General features: G+C 45.3%; 1 protein-coding gene across 11 annotated transcripts in view; it reads left to right on the top strand.

Annotated features, from left to right (window-relative positions):
* The window catches only part of IQCK (IQ motif containing K), a 101042-nt gene that overhangs the window by 41437 nt on the left and 32713 nt on the right, over positions 1 to 26892 (top strand). For 5 of the 11 annotated variants that reach the window (XR_002126707.1, XR_002126705.1, XR_002126704.1 and 2 more), the window contains exon 8: positions 19862 to 19973. The exons of 1 other annotated variant lie outside the window; for it this stretch is intronic. Coding sequence is in view for 6 of the 10 variants with exons in the window: in XM_019666892.1 (XP_019522437.1) it covers positions 19862 to 19973 (112 nt within the window). In the remaining 4 variants the exon portion in view is untranslated. Of the gene's footprint in view, positions 1 to 5487; positions 5716 to 19797; positions 19974 to 20709; positions 21228 to 26892 lie in introns of those variants that run through there. 5 more of the 11 variants (XM_019666894.1, XM_019666889.1, XM_019666891.1 and 2 more) reach the window with 4 other exon arrangements.

Raw genomic sequence — 26892 nt, 5'->3', positions numbered from 1 at the left:
ACCTCAGAAACAGGACTCGCTGTAAAAGAGTTCTCAGGAGTGGTTTAGAATGTTTACCAAACTTCTTTTGCAGGTATCATCTGACCTTTGAAAGTTGGGTTGATTGGCCTGTGTTAACCTAAAAAACAATATGACATACATACAGAGAAGCAGTACACGCTCATTTTAGAAAAAAAAATTTGCAGCAAATTCAGATCATTCAGATAAAGCAAATAAAAATTGTTGAGTCACTGATAGCTGGCAGCCAAAGATGATTGTTGTTGACATTTTGGTATAAACATCTCCAAACCTTAAAAATCTTAATACATAGAATAACATATAGATACCTATCGTATAGAAAGTAGCCTTGCCTCTCAAAACGTGTTTTTTCTAACCACTTTTGGATTGGCTCTTTCCAGTGTATCATTATTACAATAAACCCTGCACGGCACATCTTTGCAGCTATCACCCATCTGTCTGATGGTTTATATAGGAGGAATTCTAGAAGTGGGATTTCTAGGTCAAAAGATGAGTTTCTTTCTAAAGCTCCTGATCCATATTGTCACGTGGTCCTCCAGGAAGGACGGACTTGTAAAAATTCTTAGGGAGTGGCATGTGCGTCTCATGCTAAAAGGTGTACCACCTCTCTGACTAGGTGGCAGTGAGAGCATCAGTGTGACTAAGCATCCCGGTCGCCATGAACCTCCCATCCCAGGCTGCAGAATGGCTGCACCCACGTCTGAGTGTCAGACATCAGGGGGACGAGTTTAGATTTGTTATCCACGGTGGCAGACATCACCACATGAGAAGGTCCTGTGGATTTACAGGGAGGCCAGAGATCCCCATATTGAGTCACTCCTCAGGGCTGGTGTACATGAAATAGACAGAGGCAAACGCACTGGCAGCCAGTTACCCCTCAAGAGGTTAGATTAATTCTAATAAGCTACAGTCAGTCACTCAACAGAATATCTGTTACATGACCATTAAATGGGACTGTCCGTGATTACAAGGAGCTCTCTGTCTGCAGTGACGTTGCCCAGTCATTCCACTCCCTTTGTACTTGGCACATTCCGAAAAACATGGGTTGAAGTCAAGTGTGAAAGTCAGATAATAGACATGCACGTTACAAGGAGCAGCCTGTTCCCAAAGAGTTAAAAACCCTCTGTTACTCCCCGCGATTTGGTTATAATCTGACGATGTAGGTTTTCAGCATTTCATACATATTTTATAAATGTGGTCTTTTTCCTTCATAATTGAACACCAGTGGCTTAGCTTCAGTTCAGTGATATTCAGCCCAGGCCAAAGATCCCTGGGTTCCACGTGCTTCTTGAGTTCCATTTTTGTCATCAGTGTACTTCATTTGTGAGGCTTAACAGGTTTTCCACTAAAATCATCAATTCTACTTTTCTACTTTCTGTCCCATTTTATGAAATAATAGAGCAAAATGCAATAAAATAGTGGTTTCCAGATTTTGTTTCTGTAAAACAGCAAAGCCCTTTCTTCAAACCACATCATACCCAGAAGCCAGGTATGTCACCAGAATATGACAATAAAAGGGACATTCTGTCCCTGATTCTCCCATGCAGTCAGACCCCACCCCCAGCCCCACTCCACACAGGGGGCCTGGGTTATGGTAACAGAATGAGCATAGCTGGAAGACAGCTGAAGTCCACTCATCACACCGACAAACTGCCATATAAAAAGATGTCCCGATGGCTCACAGTGTAACTGTGGCTATGCACTGTCATCGTGTAAGAGCTAGAAATGTTCCTCAAGGTACGAAAGATGTTTGGGAGGTCCAGGCATACTGTATGGGCAGTTACGCTGCTCAAAGCCCAGCATCTCCTGTGTTAAAACGTAACCTGAAGGAGGGGGCCAAGGAAGGGCAAAGGTCCTAAGTTGTCACTAGGAGGAAAAGATGTCTGATGTATGGGATGACCTTGGAAGGTTCCACGGAAAAGAGGGACCCGATCTCAGACTTAAAAGAAAGATGGGGCACTGGGCTCTCAGTCGGGACCAAGAGACTCTTCCAGGGAGAGGAACTAGCATGTATACATTATACCATTTTAAAAAAATTAAAACATATGTGTTTTCAACAGACACACACACACACACACACACACACACACACACACACACACACACCCATGCAGAGGAAAATATCTGAAAGGAAGCAGAGCAGCCTGACAGCAGTGGTACCTTGGGCTGGCTGGGAAGAATTATGGACACTCTCGCCTTTTATGTACTGAAAAGACTTTTTACAAAAGAATATAGTGGGTTGTCGGGAAAGTCATGACGTATTTTTTCGATGTTTTTTGTTGCAAAGATGTGTCATGACTTTTCCAACAACCCAATACTTTACATAGGAGCGAAAACTAGAATGTCCGACCAACTACAGTGAAATTAATTAAGGTTCGGTGCATTCATGAGAGGTCTCAACAGTTGTAGGATATAGGATCAGTGTACGAAAATCAATTGTGTTTCCTTATACTTAGCAATGAGCAATCTGAAAATGAAACAAATTAAGAAAATTCTACCCTTGGAAAGGGTGAATTTTATGCTCTATGTATTCTATATAAACAAACAAATATTACGGGGAAAATAATAGGAAGCAAGCCATCATTTTATTCCTTTTGACCACGTGTTCTTCGAATACTGAGTTTTGGCCTGGTTTTGTCAGTAACAACGCAAGATCCCATGACTAGAAAAAGGGCTTTTCAGGAATTCGCGAAGTGTGCTCGCCCAGCCAGCAACTCCTGTAGCCTTCCTCTGTACACGCTCCCACGTAGCTTCTACTGCATTTGACCATGAAGGTTTTTTTTTTTAATTTTATTAACAAAAACCTTTACTTTTAATTTCTTCAACACCATGAAGGAAAAATATAGCCTCTCCCAAGATTTTTTGTATGTGGTAAAATATACGTAACATAAAATTGACCATTTTAACCATTTTTAAGTGACATTCAGTACATCTGCATGGTTGTGCAACCATCTCCACCATCATCTCCAGGACTTTTCCCATCTTTCTAAACTGCAGCTCCGTCCCCATTAAACACTAACTCCCTCTCTCCCCCACCCCCGAGCTCCCCGGCGACCACCCTTCTTTCTGCTTCCTGTCTCTATGATTTTGACGGCTCTAAGTACTTCATATCAATGAATCATGTAGCATTTGTCCTTCTGTGACTGGCTTTTGTCACTTAGCATCATGTCCCCAAGGTTCATCTATATTGTATAGGAATGTAATGTGTGAGACCTTCCTTCTCGAGACTGAATTAATATTCTTGCTGGGAAGTCTTAAAATCCAGAAATCTGACATCCTCACTTGTTTTCATAAAACTAGTCGGACATCTCATTATTTTTTTAACTGACCAGATTAACAGAACTCTCACTATGAAAAGCTATTTGTAGTTGAACCATTCTTGGTAGCCGTGACTTTACAATAGTTAGAATTGTAAATAGGGTCCTGAGAGTGATTACTCAGGCGTTTTACGCTTTGTGCCCATTTGTTTGATTCGATTCTAACTCAGCCTAGACACCAGCCTGGCACGCACTCTTCTGCTACTCCCCTCAGCACCCCTTCCACGCTTTGTGACAACTGAGAATCCAAAAGGCCGTCAATCATCACCGTTATTTGATGAACAATACAGTGCGGGGTTGCTCCAGCCGCCCAGTTGTGGCTTTGCAAAAAAGAAAAATCCGATGTCCTAATCCCCGTCTGCAGAGAAGAACAAGACTCTGGATTTGTACTTTTGTGTAGCGTGAACTGACCTGGGGTGAGTGAGGCGCACCCAAGGAGAAAGAGCTTTGGTAGAAAGCAAGAGTCCAAGATTGAGAGTTGGACAGGGGTCCCCTCCCCCACTGCACAGGTGGGTCAGTGCCAGCTGGACACTCCAAGGGGGCATCCTTCTGGCTGCAGAGATGAGTTCATGATGGGGAGGGGACCTCAACCCAGCCAATCCCACCTCATGCGGCTCCATCCTGGGACCTTACAGGACTTGCTGGGACAGGGCAGCTCACTTTGCACTGGGCATTCAGCAAGCATCTCGCCTCTGGAGAGCCTCCTGGAGAAGGGACCACAGAGCAGCAGAGCTGAGGGACAAGCGAGGGGCTGCGCCCCAGGACATTGTCACAGCACCTGGATTATTCAGCCGAACCAGTGAACCGTCTTCAGGATGGATTTCTGTCCCAATCGAGAGCCCTGACAATTATAATTTTCAACATCGAAATTTCTAGACTCTGGATTACCTGCAGAAGAAGGAGGTATTGGCACAAAGTAGAAAGCTGGGTCCACTCGTGCATAGCAGCCATCCCAACTTGTCCCAGGGCAAGTCTGTGGCCTGCATAGCTGGTCTCGGCTGAAGGGTAGAAGGTTCCCCCAAGGAGCAGCTTTTTCTAAAATCTATTTTTTTAATTGTTTAAATAATACATAACTGTTGTGGGGGAAAAAACCAGATAATACATAAAAAGGTTTTTTAGGGATATGGTATATTCATCATTCTAGAATTTTTCCTATTCATACAGGACTTTTTTTTTCTTTTTCTTCCCCAATGGTGATGAGAAACTGTTTTGTGCCTACTGTCTCCCCTGAATACTATACTGGAAATAACCAAATAACAAAGATGTATCTCACAGATTGTAATGGCTTCGTGATAGACCTCTCATGCATGCACCCAACCCGAATGAATTTAACTGTAGTTGGTCGGACATTCTAGTTTTCGCTCCTATGTAAATTATTGGGTTGTTGGGAAAGTCATGGCGCATTTTTGCAACGAAAACCAGAAAAAATACGTCACGACGTTTTTGACAACCCAATATATTATGAAAAACATTTTTGTTCCTCTCTCTTTGCATACTTATCTTATTTTCGTCCGTAAGAGTCATTGCCAGAAGTGGAACTGATGGCTCAAAAAGTCCGTACCTTTTTTCAGAGTTTGATAGTTATTGCTCAGTTACCCTCCAGAGAGGCTTGTCTGGACTCTGTTCCGATATACATGCACCATCAGTGTATGCGCGTGGGCCTTAGGCGTAGGTTTTGATGCCAGAGTGGAGAGAGGAAGAAGAAAGAGACTGAGCTTGAGGCATGTCCTGAGAGGATGGAATGGCGTGGACAGTGCTAGAGAGCATCAGCAGGTAAGGCTGTTGCGTCCAGCCCCGTGGGCTGTGCGCTGTCCAGCTCTCAAGGTGACAGGGAGAGGAGGCACCATTTACAATCATATACAGCAGACCTCTGAAGCGCCAAGACATGGATTGAGTGGCCACTTGGGACAGTATTTTTTTTTTCTTTTAATCCCACGGGCCTGGGCAGCTGCTGGCCTGTAGGTGTTTAACTCTCCTGATAGCTGGAGGCTGGATGAGACCGTGAAAATCCTATCTGTGATATATAGTCTAGAAGCTCTCAGAACCTGAGAGTTTTCTTCCTGAAATTGTGCGGCGTCTTTTAGATTGAGTAAAATGTATAAACAATTAATATTCAGTAATATAGTAATTATAAACATTGGGCTTTTTGCAGAAATAGAAAAATCCATCTTAAAATCCATTGGGAATCGCAAGGGATTCTGAATAGCCAAAATAATCTTGCAAAAGGAACAAAACTGGAGGACTCACATTTCCTGATTTCAAAACTTATTACAAAGCTGCAGTGACCAAAACTCTGTGGTATTGCATACAGACAGACATATAGATCAATAGAATAGGATAGAGAGCCCAGAAATAAACGCTCACATATATGGTCAAATGATTTTTGACAAGCGAGCCAAGACCATCAATGAGGAAAGAACAGTCTTTTCAACAAATGGTGCTGGGAAAACTGGATATCCACATGCAAAAGATTGAAGTTGGACTCTTATTTAACACCATATACAAAAGTTAACTCAAAATGGATCAAAGACCTAGATTTGAGACCTGAAACAGTAAAACTTTTAGAAGAGAACGTAGGACAAAAGCTTTAATGACATTGGATTTGGCTGTGATTTCTTGGATATGACACCCAAGGCACAGGTAACAAAAGAGAAATTAGACAAATTGGACTTCATGAAAATATAAAAATTCTGTATATCAACAGACACTATCCATGGAGAAAAAGGAAAACCTCCAGAATAGGAGAAAATAATTACAAGTCATATATCTAATAGGGATTAATATCCAGAATATATAGAGAACGCCTAAAACAAAAATAATAAAATTAAAAAAAAAACTGATTAAGAAATAGCAAAGTACTTTGATAGACTTTTCTCCAAAGAAGGTATAGGAATGGCCAATAGGTACATGAAAAGATTCTGAACATCACTAATCCTTAGAGAAATGCAAATCAAAACCACAACGAGAAACCACCTCACACCCATTTGGATGGCTGTTACCAACCGCCCTCCCCGCCAAAAAAAAATCAACTACAAAACAAAACAAAACAAGAAGTATTGGCAAAGATGTAGAGAAATTAGAGTCATTGTGCACTGCTAGTGGGAACGTAAGGTGGTACAGTCACTGTGGAAAACAGTATGGGTTTCCTTAAAAAATTAAAAATAGAACCGCCGTATGACCCAGCAATCCCTCTTCTGGGTATAGACACAAAATAATTGAAAGCAGGGTCTCAAGGAGAGACTTGTGCACCTGTGTTTATGGCAGCATTGCTCCCAAAAGATACAATGTGGAAGCAACCCCAGAGCCACTGACAGGTGAATGGATAAGCAAAATATGGTGTGTGTATATAGCACCTATAATGGAGCATTACTCACCCTTCAAAAAGAAGGATGTTCTGACATACTCTACAGCATGGATGAACCTTGAGGACATGATGCGGAGTGAAACAGGCCAGTCACAGAAGGACACGTATTGCACGATTCCACTTACATGAAGCACTTAAGAGTCGTCAGATTCATAGAGACAGAAAATAGAATCGTGATTGCTGGGGGAGGGGCAGTGGGGAGCGTTTAATGGGGACAGAGGTTCAGGTTGACAAAATAAAAGGGTTGTGGGGATGGACGGTGGTGATGGTTACACAACATTATGAATGGATTTAATACCACCGAATTGTACACTTTAAATGGTTAAGATGGGAAATTTTATGTTATGCGTATTTTACCGCAATAAAAAGAAAAAAAAAAAAGAGAGAGCTGGATGCTGAGGTGTGTTTTGATTTAACTTGACATTTTTTTCCCCCTAAAAAGCCACTCCTTTTTACTTAGAGATGACCTATATAGTTAGGTAGAAAATGGATAATGAAAACCCAGGATAAAAACTAAGCAACTATGAAAAGGCCCTTCAAAGAACACAAAGGAAAGGATTGTTGTTCTTCTCATACTTTTCTGCAGAAATTCCAACTTGAGGCTTTGCACTTAGAGGATGAGAAAGCATTCTCCACATCAGGCAGCTGGCTGGGTTATCAGGCGCGACAGTTTTCGTTTTGAAAGATCACTTGACGTTCTCATCCTACGCCTTAACTTTCTTATTCTTGAGCGTTATGGCCGAATAGAAAGACTTGTTTTAAACTTTCAATGTGAAACGTGCCCTGTGGCAACTTGTTAAAAATGTGGGCTCGGACAGCAGACAGACCTGTTTGAATCCTGGTATGTCCCATCAGGTTACTCTTAACACTCCGAGGTTATTTAGTTTCTGAACCACCATTTTTTGTCTATAAAGTGGGAATAATAGTTGACCTAGGAAGATTGAATCAGATAGACAGTCCACATAAGGTGTGGCTAATGGTGCCAGGGACATAGTAAATCCACAGTAAATACTAGTTCTTGTCATCGTCGTCGTTATTGTGTTACTGGTTCTATTTGCCTTCATAGGGGCATCTTTTAAAAAGCCAGCCGGTCACCTCCTCGTACTTCTCAGGGACCCCAAGCTTGCTTCTGTCTCAGGGCCTTTGCACTTGTGGCTTGTTCTCTGCATCTGCACCTGTCAATCTTGGTGCCTTCCCTCCCTTCATTCAGAGTTCCTCTCGGATGTTCCCTCCTGATCACCCTTTCTAAAATAGCACCCTCTCGTGACTCTCCCGCCTCTTACAATGCTGCATTTTCTGCCTAAAACTTAACTATATTGGATACTCACTTGTCACACGCCTGTCACCCTAACTGGAATGTGAGCTCCAGGAGGACAGACGTTGCTTGATTTGGGGATCATCCTGTATCCCCAGCCCCTAGAACACCATCCGGCATATGTTAGGCACTTTGTAAATGCGTAGTTTAGTGCATAACTGAGTCCCTTCGGTGATCCTCTAATGAGGGAATTTGAAAACGAAGAAGAACCAACAGTATTGCCCCATTGTACAGCTTCTTCTCGGGTTTACACAGGCCTGTAACCTGGACTTCTGTGGGCTTATGCAGTAGGGTCCTTGAACTCGGCAGCTGTGCTTGGCGACCTCTCAGAGCCTGCATGTGAGGAAAGCATGTTTGGTTTATCCTTGGCCTTCGTGAGCCACCTTTTCTCCAGACCTCGTGATGTGAGGAAACGAAGTGTGCTGTGGAAAGTGACGGTCCCCCACGCAGGCTCGAAGGAGGGCATCAGCTGCAGGCACGCTGGGCAGGATGAGGCCACCTGCTTACCTACATCTGTATCGCCTTTCTTTGTGTTGTTGAGCAGTATTCCACTGTAGAGCCCCAGTCGGAGGGGGTTCTTAACCCTGGAGATGAGTAAACGCACGTTAGTTTAACATAAACCTGGCATAGCTATGCCTGTGGGTTGCAGTGGTCTCAGGCCTCAGGATGTGTCAAGGTCATCTGTGGAAGGATTTTATTTTTCAATCCTGATGCCCCTGGGGTTCTTGTTCATGTGGCCACGTGAGAATAGGACATGGGCCATTTTTTAAGGGTGACTCTCACGTGCAGTGTTTAGACCCACTGATGAACTGGAATCGACTTTGCTCCCCACCAGTGGGATGGTCCAGAAAAAATCACCACGTTCAGAAATGTCCATTCCTTTCTTTTTAAGTTGAAAACAATAATAGCTGCCCAGCTTGGCTCACCAGATTATCATAAGGACCAAAATGATGTCGGTGGCAGCACATGAGAAAGTGCGCTGTGACCTGTAGATGCAGAAATGAATGGTATCATTGCGGACCGTGACTGTGGGTCACTGTCTTTCCTATTTGAAAAGCACCAGCCAGGTTCTATTTCCCAAACAAATGAGACAGGTTGTCAATACCAAATGGAATGAGCCATCTTTCTCCGTCAAGTTTATGTGTGCTGTTAGAAGACTGACGTCTGAGGGTATCCGGAATGCCAACAAGCAGATGCAGACGACAAGTGGGATAAATACCCTCCTGTCCGAGACCACAGTGGTGCTGGTAGAACCGGGCACCACTGTAGACCAGGGCCTTCAGCAGGATGGATGAAGTCAGCGTGTTTGCAGAGGGGAAGCCCTGATGTGACTGGAAGGGCCAGGCCAGCTGAAGCCTGGCGCCAGAGCACAGCCCATGACCCAGTCCTTAAAAATGGCATGAGTGACAGGACGGCCCCTTGTGAATGGCAAACCTCGCAGGAAATGAGATGCCATTTTACAACCACATCTGACCACCTCTGAAAATATTGCAAGGAGCCACGTATCAGTTTGGGTGTTGGAAAAGGAACGGCCACCTTTGTATGCAAAAGTCTCTTATTGATATTGTTGTTGCACAACAGCAGATGCTCAGACAAAAATCAGACCTATGGAAATGTTGTCTGAGCTTGGGCTGCTATAACAGAATGCTACAGACTGGGTAGCGTGAACAGTCAACATTTATTTCTCACAGCTCTGGAGGCTGGGATGTCCAAGGTCAAGGCGCTGGCAGATCAGAGTCTGGAGAGAGTTCTCTTTCTGGCTTGCAGATGGCTGCCTTCTCTGTGTCTACTCATGGCAGAGAGAAAAAGAACACGCTCTCTGATTTCCTCTTAAATGGCCACGAATCCCGTCATGAGGACCCCGCCCTGTGTCCTCAATCTCACTCTCAACACCCCCCAGAGGCTCCACTCCCTGATACCATCACACTGACGGTTAGGACTTCAATATGTAAATTTGGGAGGTGGGCGGGGGGTGGGGGGGGGCAGAGACATTCAGTCCATAACAGTAATTTAAAATGTGCATGTCTCCATTCCTGTCTTCCCTTAACCCCATTTCCCAGATGAAGCCATTGTTAAAATTTGTCATGTGTCTTTCCAGTGGTTTTCCTTTGTATATATGAACGTTCAGGTGTATTTATTATATTGTGGTTTTTATAAATAATGGGCTTACGCTCTGCAGCCTGCATCTTGCCCGTTCAGCTAGCTCTGAGGATAGCTTGCCACGTCAGCACACGTAGGTCCATTCTGAATATTTGTATCTGAAGGGAAGCACGCTACTAATGTAGTTAGACAGCAGGACTGAAGAAGCCTGTAGGGAGTTAGTGTCGATTTTTCTTTCCTCAGCAAGTCCCCAGAGTGCGTGATTTAAGGCTGGTTCCTTTGTGCCTTCTGCTTTCTAGTGAGCCTTGGTCTTCCCCGATGGTCGGTCAGATGGTCGGTCAGCTTCACAGCTTTCCTGACTTCCTCTTCCTCCTTTCCAGAGAGGGGCGTCTCCTGGTGCAGCTGGTCTAGGCGGGGGCTTGGGTGCATTTCCTCCCTTTGTGCGTGTCCTTAGCCATCTTGCTGGCTTTCCTCTGGGGACAGCCTCCCAGCCAGGTGAGGCAGTGTCGTTGGAGGCAGCACTTCCGTTCTCAGGCTGGGGTTGGTTGTAGTTTCTGGATGACTCCTGATCTGGCCCCGATGAAGAGAGATGGTGTCTGGCACTGAAATAGTGGCCGACAACTTGGTGGGAGTCACATTTTCCTCGGGGAGGACATGCTGCCTAAAACTCCTGTTCAAGGCCGTTACTGCTTTAATACTTGGCAATTTTTCAGGCTCCTTTGAAGGCAGTATAGCATAGCGGCTAAGAACGCAGCCTCTACAATTAGATCAATTTACTCCTGATATTAATTCACTAGTACTTATTGAGCACCTTCTAGGTGGCAGGCAGGCATTATTCTAGATGCTGGGTATCCAGGTCCCTGCCCACATAGACCTGGCATTCTTGCAGTAGACTACAAACAGAGAGAAATAAATACATAATATTAACATCAAGAAGTGTATCCGTTAGCTGCTGTCACAATGCTGCTGCTTAACAGACCTCTCAAATGGCTGAACACCCAATGGCTTACAGCATCTATCTGTATCTTACACGCCTGCAGATAAACCAGACGTCAGCTGCCCTTGGCTAGGTTTGGCGGCACTTGGCTGTAGGTGGTTGAGTTCTATTTAGTTTTGTTCCAGGGTCTGTCATTCTTCGGAGATGAGTAGGCTACCAGGCGCATGCCCGTTTTACAGCCGAGGTCAGAAGCTCTCAAAAGGGATGAGCAAAAACACACCATGAGTCGTAAGACATAGACTGGAAACTGGCACCTGCCGTCTCCCCACACATTCCATTGGCCAGAGCAAGTCACATGACCAAGCCCAACATCGGTGGGGCTAAGACGTTTTTACTCCTTACTACAAATAAACACCATGAAACAAAAGGAAGCAAACGAAAGGGCTGGAGAATAACAGCTACTCTTTGAGATGGTGGGTTTGGTCCAGGAAGGCCTCTCTGAGAGCATGTTATTTGAGTCGAGATCTGAATGAGGTTTGTTCTGGGCAGAAGGAAAAGCGTGTGCAAAGGTCCGCAGAGGTGGGAGGAAGTTAGATGTGTTTGAGAACCAATACGAGGGCCAGAGGAGGTGATTAAAGTGAGCTGGAGATGAGGGAAGGGAGGTGAAGAGGAGTCGGGGCCAGATCCTGGGGAGTCACAGGGGAGCTCTCATCAGATGTTGGAGCTTTGGGTTGTGTTCCGACTCTGATGAGAAGCGATGGGAGGACCTTAAGCAGAGGAGTGACATGACCTGACTTACTCTTCATCAGGAAGCTGGTGGTCAGCATCCACAGTGACTCTCCAGTGACCCCCATCTCCTGGTATTTACATCCCTGGGGAGTCCCCCCAGGTGCACCAGGGTTGATAGGTGTTACCAATAGAATATGGCGGACGTAATGGTGTGCCGCTTCCAAGGTTAGGTTATAAAAGACACTGCAGTCTTGGAGTCTCTCTCTCTCTCTCTGTCTTGGATCTTTCACTCTGGGGGACACCAGCTGCCATGCCATGAGCGGCCCTGCAGAGATGCCTCCATGACAAGACACTGAGGCCCCCAGCCCATAGCCATGTGAGTGAGCCATCGCAGATGCAGCTCCTCAGCCCGTCAGACCTTCAGGTGACTCCAGGCCCAGCTCACATTCCTAATTGTTACATCACAAGAGACCCCGAGCCAGCACCACCCAGCTTAGCTGTCCCTGGATTCCTGACCTGCAGAAACTGTGAGATAATAGGTGTTTACTGTTTGAAGCCGCCAAATTTGGGGGATGTTTATTAGGCAGCGGTGGAACCTAACCCAGTACCTGAGGCTGCTGTGCAGAGTGCAGATTGTAGGAAGACGAAAGCAGGCGCAGGAAACAGCCATGGCGACATCCACTCCCTTGCTGGTCCGTGGACCAGCAGTATCATCTCCACGTGGCAACTGGTTGGACATGTAGAATCTAGGCCCCGCCCCAGACCTCCTGAATCAGAATCTGTATCTTGAGACGATCCCCAGGCGAGTCTTTGCACGCTCAAGCTGGAGGATCAGGGCTGGAGGTGACAGCCTGGGCAGACGGAGTACCATGATGGCGGGTTTGAATTCCAGCTTACCAACCCTGTGAACTTCCGTGAATTCCTTAATATTCCCGAGCCTCAGTTTCCTTTCCTGTAAAATGGAGATGATCACGTCCCCCTGTGTTGCCCTCATAGGGTTATATGTGAGGGTGCAAATAAAATGAGGCAGGTTAAAATGCTTAGCACAGCGCATGGCACGTGGTCAGGGCCTCGTAACCATTAGTTCTTCATTGACCTGATCCCGTCCATGCTTTTTTTTCTTCCCTTAGAATATATTCCTGATCATTTCCTGATGGTGTTCCTTAATTTTTTTTTTTAATTCCCTGTCAAAGAAAATCCTGTTTTTCAAAATGTCCTTGAGCTCATCAGAAAGACCTTTGTGTGTGCCCAGCGTGATTCCAGCCATACCCCAGGAGGAAGGCGCCTGGTTTCCATCATCACTTCCCAGGCCCAGTTCTCAGGGCCACCCGACAGGCCAAAATAGGCCACAGCACTAAAAATAGTGAGCTTGGGCTGCTTGGGACCTGGCTTCCCAGGCTGCTCCCTTCCCCTTCCCCTTGCCCCTGCCCAACCCCGGAGTTGTTTAAATACACTCAGAGTTATATCTGCAAGTGGATTTTCCTTAATATGCCCGGGAAATGCTTTGCCAACTTGCCAGACTGTCTGCCAACCCCCGCCCCCCCGGCCCCCTTTTATTTGCTGAGTCACAACCTATCCCACATAGCTGATGAGAGCTGACAAACCAGACTCCTAGGGTTGTGAGGCATAAATGGGAAAGCGGCAAGTAGGCAGGACTGGCTACAGAATCTGCAGGGCCTGGTGCAAACTAAAGTGCAGGGCCTCTTGTTCCAAGTTATAAAGAATTTCTAGGTGGAGACAGCAGGGCGTTAAAACAAGTAAGTGTGAGGTCCTTCTAAGTCCCAGCCTGTGTAACTGCCCATGATACCGGCCGGCCTCGGAGGCACCTATCAGCCTGCCTGGGAGCTGGTACCCCCAACGTCTTTTTCTTTAAAGGGTTAACCAGTTTCCCTTAACCTCCCTGGCAGTCTGATTATGTCAGTAATATTGTACCCAAAGCGGTACATTGTTTTGCATGGAAATTTGTTGTTTTATATTGTAGGCCTGTAATTCTTAGGGATTACTCACTTAAATCTGTCCAAACAAGAGTCTAGTAGGCATCCCAGGTATGATAGAGTTTGAAACACAAAATCATAAATTATAATATAATGATTATAAAAAATAATACAATTTTATTCAATAATGTAATCAAATAAAAAACACTGCAATTTGTCATCGGCTGGCGTTCTCGTCGGTGGTCCTAGGAGGACACCGCAGGATCGCAGGGAGCAGGTAAGGGACTTCTCTGGGACACTGCAGTGTAATCCCGAGTGTGGCTCGGGGTTACTGCTTCTGGCAGTGAAAATTAACCCCGAGCCACATTCGGGGTTACCGCCAGGGTAGTTAAAGGGCTAGCCAGTTTATGGGTAAATTACACAGCTGCAATTTAGTCCCTCCTGCTATTAAATCTTAGTGAGTCAAAACCATAGCAATGGACTATTTTTCACGATTCTCTGGGTTTGCTGGGTGATTCCTCTCCTGGCTTCTCCTTCACTCACTCACATGGGTGCAGTTGGCTGGCGGCCGGGTGGGCTGGAAGGTTTAAACTGGCCTCGTGTCTGGGGCCGAGGTGCTGGCTGTTCGCTAGGATACTCCAGTTCTTTTGCACAAGGCTCTCTTCTCTAGTAGGCCAGACCAGCTACCTGACATTAGGGAAGGAACATTCCATGAGGGCAGAAACAGAAGCTTCGAGATTCTGGAGGCCTAGACTAGGGAACCCGCACTTCAGTCACCTTCTTGGGCAAAGCTAACCCCGACGCCCACCTGGATTCAAGGCGAGAAAAGTGACAGCGTTTCCAGGTGTGCAGAGCCCCGGAGCTGTGGTTTCCTGGGGGCACAGTTTTCAGACTTGAGCTGGCCTCAGAATTATCTGTAGGGTCTGTTAACACACAGATTGCTGGGCGCCCCACTCCCAAGGTATCTAAGTCAGTAGAACAGGGGGTGAGACCTGAGAACTTCTTCTCAAACTAGTCTCAGGTGCTGCTGTTGCTGCTGGTTTGGGGACAGCAGTTTAAGAGGCACCAGTGGAGGGGTTCAGTGTCCACACATACAGCGGTGGCTCTCAACCATGACTGCACGTTGGAAACATCTGGACGGCTGTAACTACATAAACCTCAGTGCTGGGTATTCCTAGTGAGGAAGAGATCAAAGCCTCGTGCAGTAATACGGTCTTGGGCCTAATTTGCTGTAATTTAACCCTATAAATCACTGGCGAGTTCACCAAATACCTTAAATGCTTTTGCCGCTTAATCACTCCCTGATTTTTTGGGTAAGCGAGTACCAAGAAAAGCCGAATGGACTTTATCTCTGTTGTCATCAACTGAGCTTTTGGGGAAATTCCTCTTGTCCAAGTATGAACTGTGATGTGGCTTTATTATTAAAGAGATTTTCAGGAGGCGGGGGAGATAGGTGTGGCTTCCTGGGAGAAGGCCTTTCTGGAACTGCACTGAAAAAGCCACCCTGCCAAAAGGCAGCTGCCTCATGAGTCACACAGATCCTGCCCCCTGACCACACACTCAGCCCGAGCCGTCCTTGACTCTGAGGTTAAGGACTTGCGATAATCAACTGGCGTCACGTGAGCAAAAACTCATACAGATGTTAGGGCAGCAAGTCTTGTAATTAAGTTCCTTCTTCACAGCCTGTTCCATTAGAGTGGAATTTCCCAAACTTTTTGGATCATTAAATCACCTGGTGTTCTTGGTAAACATCCCGACTCCTTGGTTCCGTCTCACATGGACAGAATCGGAACATACCCCAGGGTAGGAACCTGGGATTTTGTTTATAACAAGTGCCCTACGTGATCTCAATATCATCAGGGAAATTTACGAAATTGTGTTAAAACAGTAATATTTATGTAATACACATAAGGAGATGGTGCTACAGTTCTAACGCCAACTCAAGGATAAGAAAAGGGGTTGGCAAACCATAGCCCGTGGACCACATCCAGCCCACTGCCTGTTTTCATAAATGAAGTTTTATTGGAACACAGCCATGTCCGTTTTTCAAAAAACATTGTCTCGGGCTGCTTCTGGGCTGTATTGCAGAGTCGGGTCTTTCGGGCAGAGACTGTATGACCCATAAGGCCAAAAATACTTGCTTTTTTCTTTATAATAAATAAGTTTACTGACCCCTGGATGAAAGACGTGACCTCAGACCTAGTTAAACTTGGAAGTAGAACGAAAGCTCTCCATGATTACAATCTTCAAAGAGATCTGCCTCTGTGCTAAAGGGCCAGGCAACACAAAAATGACCCGGAATCGTTGAAAGTAACGAGGTGGAAGCACATGCACAGCGCAGATGGCAACCCCGAGGAAAGTGAGCTTGCATTGTTCACAGCAGAGAAACTAGACTCTGAGACAAAACAGTTCTATGAGTGACAAAGAGGGTCCTTACTCAAGGATAAAGGAATAACTGATTTTCTATTGGATTAGACTTTTTCAAAAAATGCTATTCACAAACCACAGAATTGAATTGACTCCTCACCACTGAAATGCCATAGCCCCCGTTTAAGAAACGCTCGCTGCTCTGGAGCCCAGTCCCAGCTCCCCCGACAGCCCTGAATCAGTCCTTGGAGGCACTCTGTCACCACAGAAGAATATCTGTAACACCTCTACAATGCCAGGAAGTACGCGATCGCCACAGATTTTTATAATTAGTTCATAAAGACAATAAGGAACACTCCTGACCACCAGCACGAGAAGCCAACTTTTGTTTTGTCAAAGGTCTGAGAAGAAGTCACAAAGCTTAACTTACAGAGAGAACATTGAATGCATGAGAGGGTTGGGAACTCTGAATCTTTCATTAGGTAATAGAAAGAGATTTGGCACACACATTTCCTCAGTGTGAAAAACAGCTTTTCTTGAGTATAAAATCCTCCAGTCTAATCCTGCGTAAGCCAAGTCGTGGCAAAGACGTAGTAAGAACCTTCTATGAGGCGCCTCACACCAGGTGGGCGCTCACCCCTGAGTGCCCCTGAAGGGCTGTCCACTGTGTCCCTTCTCCAGCATGTTTATATAGTAAGTATCTTCCTCCAAAGCAATTAGAAAACCTCCGGGGACTCATCCGCAGAGGGTAACTGTTGCTTTGTTTTTGTCTGTTTTGCCAAGAAGCAAGGAAAACAACTGAGCTAAGAGGAATTCAGAAGCAAGGATCTGTGAAGGGCCGTTTCAGAATCCCAGGCAATAGCGCCGCCGCTCCTTTTCCCTACCTGCAAACACGACCTCACAGCTCCCGCGCCTCTCCACCAGCTACCTGACGCCCAGAGTAGTACAATTATAAAACCATTTATGTAGTCAGTTGTAAACCCTTGGAAGGAGGCCTCACTTTCAGTTTTTACCCATCATTGACCCTTCGGCCACTTGGCTCCATGTCCTAACAGTCATTGTTGAATGCAGCGTCCAAGCTAAATCCAGACTCTTCCTATTACTTTATTCATTGATTTAAGACATTGCTCACGCAGTATCTCACCTCGTTTTCACACCAACCCCCTGAAGGAAGTATTTGCGTTATCTTCACTTTACTGGTGAGGCTGTCAGAGAGGTTAAGTAACTTCCTCAAGGTTTCTCAGCGTGTGATTTGCAGAGCTGACATTCGAGTGCGGGCTTTTGGATCCAGAGTTTGGCTTCCTTAACCAGCATGGCACCCTGTATTGGCTTTTGTCAGAGTATGATGTAATTAGAATTTGATTGGCTCACGGGCATTTTTCAAACACATTAAGTTTTCTTTCCCATCTTACTCCAAGGTCAAGTACGCTATAATGTGTACGGTGCTCAGTGTGCCTATCTTGGAAGAGCAGATGGACCCCATGTGGTAATTTAAAGAAGTAAAAGTAGAAAAGGCTTCATGCGGGAGCCTTTGTTTTACAATGAAATTGTTTCTGCATTGAGCATTGCACTGCTTTCAATGGTACTTGCTGATTGGCACAACCATTGCCCTTTAAATTGACTCCCAAATCGTGACAATAATGACCAGGATTAGCCCATTTCAATGGGTTCACGCTTTTCCCCGGGCTCCTAAAGAGCCTTCTCTGATGATCCAGGCTTTCCTGGTAATGAGAAGTTAGCCACCAAGGCCGCTGTATCCCACGCTGTAAATACCAGTGCTCAGTTTGAAATGCAGGGACTCGAGGAAGAGGTAAAGAATATCTAGTTCCTAAATAGTCCACTCCAGAAAAACACGGAGTAAAAAGGGGAAAGACCCCTCCCCCCACCCCCGTGCTATTTCACTTCCTCTCTAGAGGAACCCTCACTCCTTGTTCATCCTTCCAAACGTTCAGAATAAACCAATTGTGAAGAAAGAATTTGACTATAATAAAATAGTCAACTCGCTGGTTATCATTAACGCTAACCTTTCTTTAGTTATTCAGAAAACCCTTCGGGTTTATCCTTATCAGTTGTCACAGCGCAGAAATGTGGGTTCCCTGATACACAGAAGCATGTGAGGCAGTTGTGGGGAACCCCTTTCAGCCCCCCCAGGAGGCTTTGGCCTTGCTCCGACCACAGCTGATAACCCTGCTACCCAGAATAGATGTGGATGCACCTAATCTCATGAACACAAGATGGTAGGAAATACTGTAAAAACATTGATTTGTCATTGAAAACATTTGGGGGATTACCTTATGTTATATAGCATTAGTATAGGGCTGTTTTTACTCTCTGAAATTGGTATAACTTTATATGTGTTTACATATACAGTACTTTATGTGTATATGTGATTTTTCAATATATAGATAAATTATGTGTATGTATATATGTGTATGTATATGTGTGTACATGTATGTGTATATATAGGTTCACATACATACACACGCACATACATACACAGATATATATATTTAAGCAAGAGTGGCTTCCATTTGTAAGTTCAGCCGGAAGTAGTCTTCTTTATTTTGGAAAAAAAAATCAATTGTAAGTAAGGTACCTCATGCTCTGAGAGAAGAAATAATAGGAAGGGCTATTTTTCTTGAGTTTGCTAAGGCCATCTGTCCGAATTCCCCTTAAGCGAGTAGGGCTCTGGGATGCATACAGAACCTAGAAACTTTCTGGAAGGGAAGGGACTGAGAAAACGCCAACCCCAACATTCCTCCCCAAGACTCCTGGTTATAAACAACCATGAGGGGCCCCTTCTGGAAGACAGCAGGACTCTGGAATCTAATCCAGGAAGGTAAAAGTGTGAAGGATGTTTCTCCAAATAGGATATACCAGTGGCCCACCGGCACGTGAAAAGATGCTCAGTGTCATAGCCATTAGGGAAATGCACATTAAAACCACAGCGAGACACACCGCTTTACACCCACGAGAATGGCTACACTAATAATTTTCAAAATGGAAAATAACGTTGGCTAAGATGTGGAGCAGTTAGCGCCTTCACGCATTGCTGGTGGGAATATAAAACAGTGCAGCCACTGTGACAGGCGATTGGTGGTTTCTCAATAAGTTAACCATGAAATAACCATAGGACCTGTCTCTCCCTCCCCAAAGCGCACAGCGCAGGGTGCAGTGGGCACTCAGGCAGCTGGAGTTACCCGGGAGTGGTAGAGACAGCCATTAGCTGGCATGAGTCTAGAACTCTGCTGTCCAGCATGCAGCCACCAGCTATGTAAGGATGCTGAACAGTTAAAATGTGTCTAGTCCCGGCTGAGATGTGCTGTCAGTGTAGAGTGCACACGAGACATTGAAGATGTAGTATGGAAAACAGGAAGTAAAATTATTCCATAAATAATGTTTTTATATTGATTCCATGTTGAAATGATATTCTGGATCTTGAGGGTTGAATAAAACATATTCTTAAAAAAGCAATCTCACCAGCTTATCTTGGCTTTTTAAAGTGAGACTTCAAGGACATTGTAAATTGTACACCTGGCTGCATTGTACTTGGATCGGACAGCACAGATCTAGAATGTTCTCAGCCTACCACCAATAGTGCCAGTCTTTGCACAGCCTCGTTTACGCTCAAATATTACGTGAGCTTTAGGAGTAGAGATCATTCGTTTAGAAATCAAAAGGATGTCACACTGGTTTATACAGGCTTTTCTGTGCAGGGTCTACAAGCTAATGTATGGGAGTGTGTGGAGAGGGAGCTAAAGCTTTGTGGGGACGTTCCAGGTTCGCTGCGACGCTGAGATTCAAGAACTGCGTCAGTGGCAGAAGAAACTGCGTGAGGAGCAGCACATTCGCCAGCGAGTCAGAATTTTCTGGGCCAAACAGGAGCAGAAAGGTCAGTTGTTTGATTTGATTGACGGAGCCTCAACTCCCAGATTCTGCCTCGATGTTTCCGGGACGGGCCCCGGACGTCCGCGTTAATGTTGTTTCCCTGGTTCTAACGATCAGCCAGAAGGGAGACCCTACGAGGTGCCGGATCCCCGGTTGTTTTGTGCTCTTTAAAATGTGGCGTCCCCTAGGCCTGTGCACCCCGATCTCTGGGCAAACAATGGAAGCCCCGCCCATGCGTGATCATACATTGATTATTTATTTGGCCGTTATGCGCCTTCGTCGCTAGCGTGTAAGCTCCTTGAGGACAGAGATCTTGTCCTAGTTCGGTGCCTGGTACAAAGTGAGCACCAAATAGATATTGGTTGAATGAATGAGTGAGTGAGTGAGTGAGTGAGTGAGTGAGTGAGTGAGTGAGTGAATAAATGAGTGAGTGAATGGCTAGGTTCTGAGGCTTACATGAGCCATACATGCCTGACGCAGAGCTGGCACTCACCACATTGGTGGCCTTAGGACCCCTTGTTTAGAAGCAGCTTGAGCTATAAACACTTGGCAGGCTCAGCCCAGGCCCTCTTCCCTGTGCGACTGCCAGTTCATTTCACTCCAAGATTGAGAGACAGTCCAGGCTGTTATCAGCTTAAAGGTCGGGGAAGTGCAGCGAGCCTGTGCATTTCTGTTGCCACGTATTCTTTGGGGTTGGTTTGCTGTTGGTTGGTGGATGCATGTGGCTCGCTCTGTGGCAGGGAGAGCAGATCGAGTTTACCACGTGTGGTCCAGCCCGCAGCCGAGGGGCAGTGAAAGCAGTCCCATCTCAGCCACCTGCCGCTTGCGTCCCCTGCCACCTTTCGAGGGCTCGGAAGGAGCTGTGCTTTCCAAACAAGATGGGGACTTCAGGAAATGCCCCGTGGGAACCCCTGGATAGATTTCCGTTTACAATGAGACTGTGAAATGGCCCTCGGGTAAAGTAGCCAGTTCTAACCACTGACCCCAGACCCGTGGTCTATTCAGAAGGAAGTCAGGGCAGCACGATGGATAAAGGACCAGGTTTTGGAATTGGCCGGACCGGTCGTGGAATCCTTTCACTGTTATCTGTGTGACCCTGGCCTAGAAAACTGCATTAAGGCCAGAGCAGGTTTGCACTTACACCAAATGAGACTATTAGCAGCACCTGTCTCATGTGGTTGTTAAAGGGTTACAAGAGATGATCTTTAGAAAAAGCCCTGGCACATCGTTCTTGTAAGTGTTGGTTAATGTCACAATCAATATTATTAAAATATCTGTGTGCTTGGAAGCAGTTTGAGGTTGCTTTCCTTCCCTAGACTCTAAGCTCCCTGGGGTTCCCTGTGGGGACCGTGCTTGTCTCATTCATCATGCTGCCCCCACGCCTGGCACAGAACCTGGCACAGAGCAGGAGTCTGTACGTATTTGGTGGATGGAGCCCTGGGATTCATTTTACAGATGAAGAAATCGAGGCCCAGGAGGGTCGAGGGACTTGCCCAAGGTCACACAGCCAGTGGAGGGCCTCAGGCTGGGCCAGGCGCTCCCTGTCTCTGTTCTGTGTTCTGCCACGTTCCCTGAGGTGAGATACAGAGACGAGATGCTCTTTTGGATTCTCCCATCGGACCCAACCCCGGAAAGCTCCTGAGCATGACACGTGGCTTGTCCGTGTCTCACGACCTCGGTTTCTGGTTCTTGCTGTGCGTGTTGACCGAAGCCCCTTGGCAGGGGCTGACTTTAGAGTTGCAGGGGACAACCTGCTGCCACCAAGTGAAGTAGGGCTTTGTCTTTCCTGGAAGCGTCACCGAGCTGAATGCACATTTGCTAAGCTCGTGCACTCCCCAGTTACTCTCTGTTTTAAACCATATGAATCTGGGTGGCGTGGAGGTTTAAGAAATAAATTCCCCAGCCAAGGTGACATCATAGTTAGACCCCAAAGACCTCTGATGAAGTAATTTGAAAAGGAATGGTAAACATATGCCAGTCCTTTTTTGGATTTGCAATAAAAAAAAAAGAAGCGCAGTGATTGCAAGTAACAGTGGTGTTTCAACTTCATCTAAAAAACCCATGAACTCATCTCTGTACAAATCCAGCACACAAACAGAATGTTTCTTGAGGGGATGCCATTTTATCCATACTGTGTGTCAGTATTTATAGTCTGAGCGATCTTTGCCAAGTTCACTTCTCGGAGCAACCTTGGTGCCGACAGGAGGTCTGAGGGAGAGTGGCGTCAGCTGTCAGGGTAGAATCGTGGTCATTTATAGCCCGCCTCATGTTACACTGAGTCAGAGACCGTCCCAAACAGGATTTCTTCTAGGACAGAAATGGTGTGAAGTTATCCTTGCGTCTCCATCCACTGGGACAGTTGCAAGAATTATTTTAAAATGTGTGTGACAAGAATTACAGCCAATAAAACCCGAAAGAAGATGCCTAAGACATTTTTGAGATGTGCTCAAGAATCCTTTCTTGATTAATAGCATATTTTTAGCTTCATATAGTCAGTAATTGCTTTCAAATGTGCTTTGTAATTGAATATCCATATTTTTATTTGGAAATCTAGTATGAGGAGGAAGAAAGAAGCCATAGAAATTGTTTCCATAACATCAGATTACGTTTCATGTGTGTGTGTGTGTGTAATCGGATTACATTTCTCGTGTGTGTGTGTGTGTGTGTGTGTGTGTGTATTTATAGGTGTGCAAATGCTCTTTCTTGTTGATATTTTAAAGAAAGGAGCGAAGGAGGTTGACCTGTCAAAGGAATTTGATTGTGTACTTCCGTTTGTTTACCTGTTTATTCCCTAGCTTGTTCCAAGAGCGGTTTGTAGTAGTAGCTATAGAAACTCATATAGCATTTTTAGGAAATGTGGTAATCGGGTTAAGGAGTAATTAAGAGGAGGGAAAAAAAAGAAAGCCTATAAAATGCAGTAAACAAAATACTCGCAGGCCTACACTTGCTAGAGGTTTCTTAGGGACAAAGCAAAGAAGGAAGTAGGGTCTGTTACATAATTCACAGTGTACATAAGAAACAAAGATACGCCAGTGTTTTGGAAACACTGGACCCTCCCCTAATCCATTACGCAATGTGAATAATAACCTCAGAAACGTTCCTGTAGTAAATAGACTATTGGCTCTGAGCTTCCTAGAAGCCAGAGCAATGAAAGACATGGGATCGTGACACTTTTTATTGTGTCCTCAAGATTTAAAAAAAGTTTCTCGAAATCACACGTATTCCTGGAGCTGAGATTTTTCTCATGAAAAGGACACTGTAACGTAGTGAACACTATTCTTTCCCTAAGTGTAATAACGAGTTTCTTACATTTGCTTCTGGAGGGAAAAGATGAAAGCTGGGGGTGGGGTGGGGGGAGGGGGAGGATAGAAACAAGAAAAATTTCTCAAGAGAAATTTCTTTTCCTGATTTTAAATCTAGAATTTTAAGTTTACATTGTGATGACACATCTTACCTATTAGGACTGGGTTTTCAGAATTATTTTAAACTAAGCACCTCGTTTTGGCCATACCACATGCTGTGACCTCGGGAGGCACCTGGAACTTTGCGCTTAAAGTGGAGAAGGGCGTCTGGGACTGAGGAGTAGCTGTAATTGATGGAGCATATACCATGGGCCAGACACTGTCCTAAGCACCGTATGTTTCCTTGTGGTCCTCACACCCGCTCTCTGAGAGATACGATATTATGTCCATTGTACAGATGAGGAAACTGAGGCTGGGACAACACATGACTCACACAAGGTCACACAGCCAGTAGGGCCAGAAACCAGAGATGTGAACTGATGCCAGGGAACCTCAGGCCATCTCATGCCACATCGTCCAGTTATTGTAACGCGTGTGCCCACTAGGGCATGTTGGCCCAGGGCAAAGCTCCCCAGCAGGGTACCAGGACCCCCAGGCTGGACAGTGGGCAGCGTCTGGCCATGCCTCCCACCCTGCACGCTAACGCCGAAATGACCACAGGCCCCTGGAATAGGGGAGGATTGGGGGACGGGGAGGCCGGGTCCCCTGTCCAACTGCTGCAGGGTCTCTAACCATGTTTCCACTGGAGCAGGAAGGCAGGCTCAACGGACAAGGATGAGGGTGTTCTTTTCCTCCCAGATCCCCTGCCTACCTGGAGACGAGAAGCGGGGAAGGGCTGCACCACCACGGAGGGGGCCCCCGCGTGTGGGGAGCCCTCTAGCCTGGGCTCAGGAGGTGGGTTCTGGCACTGGCTGTGACCCTTTGTGACTAGCAAACATAATCTATCATATAACAAAAAAGATCACATTTTAGTGACTTATTTTCCAGAGACAACTGCTGCTGAGTCAGCTCAGTTTCTTCATCCGTCTATCAATATGTAATATAAACATATACACACATATATTTATAAACATTATATATAGTGCACTGAAAGTTGCTTTTGGTTCACTTGGCAGTGTATCATTGACATCTTTTCATGTCAATATATATCGCTCTGTCTCATTATTTTTTGTGGTTCCATGAAAATGATAGATCACTATACTTTTTTTTTTTAACCATCCCTATGAATGGATATTTGGCTTGTATCATGAATAATGCTTCCCTAGACATTTTTGTAGATGTATCCTTGCTTACTTATACAAGTGTTTCTATAGGATAAATTCCTAGAAATGGAACTGCTGGGTCAAAGGGCGTGAACATATTAAGCTAGACGGTGACTGCCATATTGACGTCCCAAAGCATCAATTTATGCTTAATGCCATCAACCAACTTTGGAACTTTGGGTGGGTGATGTCATCTTTGTGCTCCATTTTCCCTGCTTGTAAAATGAGAATGATTATGTGACAGGAATAATTCTGAATGAGGTCATTGCTTTGACGAATATCATGGCTCTATAAGAAGAAATGTATCTGTAAATCTAAGGTGTCACTTTCATTTTAATTTTTTTCTCTCCTATCCCGTCAAACCTTAGTCCCTTCTCCATTTTAACCTGCAAAGGAAACTAAAATTTGATTAAAAGAAATTTGGTGACTTCATGCCTTGCTATTACTTCCATCAATTCTATTTTTAAGACTCACCCGTGGGTGGGGATGTTTTCCTGACGTCAACTTTCATACGTATTTTTTCATTGAAAATTTGCAAAAGTCTGCACAGCTAGGACTTGCCTTCTATTGAAATACTCCAAGAGTCCCTACTATTCTGCTGAAATTAAAAAGTGAAAGGAAAGATGGCTTTCTTTTTGAAACGGTTTGTCCCAAAAGTTCACTTTTAAGTTTATGTAACATTAGCTTCATTCCTTCATCAGCTTGTTCAGCGTTCTTCTTCGCAGTTAGATGCAGAAGGCTTTTGCTGTCTCTGAATAAAGCTGCACGCTTCAGCAAGGTTCATGGAACCGGATCGGATTCGGTTTCCCATCTACCAACTGTGTAAACTCGTGCAGGTCGCTCCACTTCTCTGTAACTCAGTTTGCACAGCAATAAAATGGAAACATGAATATTAGTAACTACACCATCGAGTTTATATAAGGATTAAATGAGCTGGGGTAGTGGCTGAATCATAATAATGAGCAATCAATAAATGGGAACTAGTATTAGTAACATGAGTATTCGACAGAGGGTTAATATATGTTGCTATTAAGAATTTTGGCTTTGGGATCTGACAGGACCAGGGTCCTCCCTATCAAGACCCAGTTTTCTGCTCTGTTATATGGGGACAATTAGGGTGTGTCGCCCGGGGCTCCCCTGAGGATTAAATAAGATTAAATAATACCATGTATGCTATTAAATAGATCCCTGGCACAAAGCAAATGGTCGGTAACAGGTGGCTGGTTTTAGTAATTTTTTTTTAAACTGTCAAGAAAAATAAGCACAGTTTTTATTTCAGATAATTTACCTACAGCGTGGTTCTCGGTCCTGCTGCAGACTGGTATCCCCAGGGGGACATGGAAAAGGATGTGCCGGGACAGAGGCCACATAAAGTGATTGCACGTGTTTACTCTTAGTAGAGAATGTGTTGTGACCACATCGGCAGAATCCTAATGCTACGGATTAGCTGCAGGATCCCAGGAATAGCTTTGGATTCAAAATCTTCCTTTGCGAGCCCTTTCTCACTCATGCAATTTCATTTGGACTAAAATTCAGGGGATCTGGGCCGGCCGAGTGGCTCAGTTGGTTAAGAGCTCGCTCAAGAGTTTGAGCTCTGAGCAACAGCGGTTCGAGTCCAGCCCGAGCTGAGCAGCCGCTGAGCTGCCAACAGGTAGCAGGATGGCTCAGCTTAAAAAAAAAAAAAAATTGAAACAAAATTCAGGGGATCTGAGCGCCTGGCCCAACTTGGCGGCTTATCAGCTCGATGGGCCTTGCTTTCTCCTTTGAAAAATGGAAGGGGTAAACCTAGAACTCCCCATGAAATGGCGGATCCAGTCGATGTTTGCTGTCTGTCTCCTGGTGCCCCCCCACCCCCCCACAAGAGGCCTATTTCAGGCAAATTCAAACCTTGGGAAACTGTTGCTGTTGTTTGGGTGGTTGTTGGGTTTGGGAGTTTTATCTCAAGGTTGAAGGTAAGAACAATGGATGGGGGATGGTCTGGGCTTCTGTTGGGGAGAGTGGGTGGGGGGGTATTGCTGAGGGCCAGAGAGTAACTGGGACCCTTTAGATGTCGAGTAGAGAAGAGAGAAGGGTGGGTTGTGTATTTGGCAGTTCAGGAGAGTTCGGGAGTGGGGGGGATGGGGAGTTAAAGTTTAATGGGGACAGAGTTTCAATTTTGCAGGATGAAAAGAGATCTGGGGACGGAGGATGGTGATGGCTGCACAGCACTGTGACTGTCCTTAATGCCGCTGAACTATCCACGTAAAATGGCTAAGATGGTACATTTTATGTTATGCGTATTTGACCACAATTTTTTAAAATGGGGAGAAAATAAATGAAGGCACAGACCCCGAATCACCACATGGCTTGCTGCTTCCCC

The sequence above is a fragment of the Hipposideros armiger genome, unplaced genomic scaffold, assembly GCF_001890085.2.
Source record: "Hipposideros armiger isolate ML-2016 unplaced genomic scaffold, ASM189008v1 scaffold_480, whole genome shotgun sequence".
NCBI lineage: Eukaryota > Metazoa > Chordata > Mammalia > Chiroptera > Hipposideridae > Hipposideros > Hipposideros armiger.
Note: the sequence above shows the minus strand (reverse complement) of the source record. Positions and strands in the feature narration are given on the sequence as shown.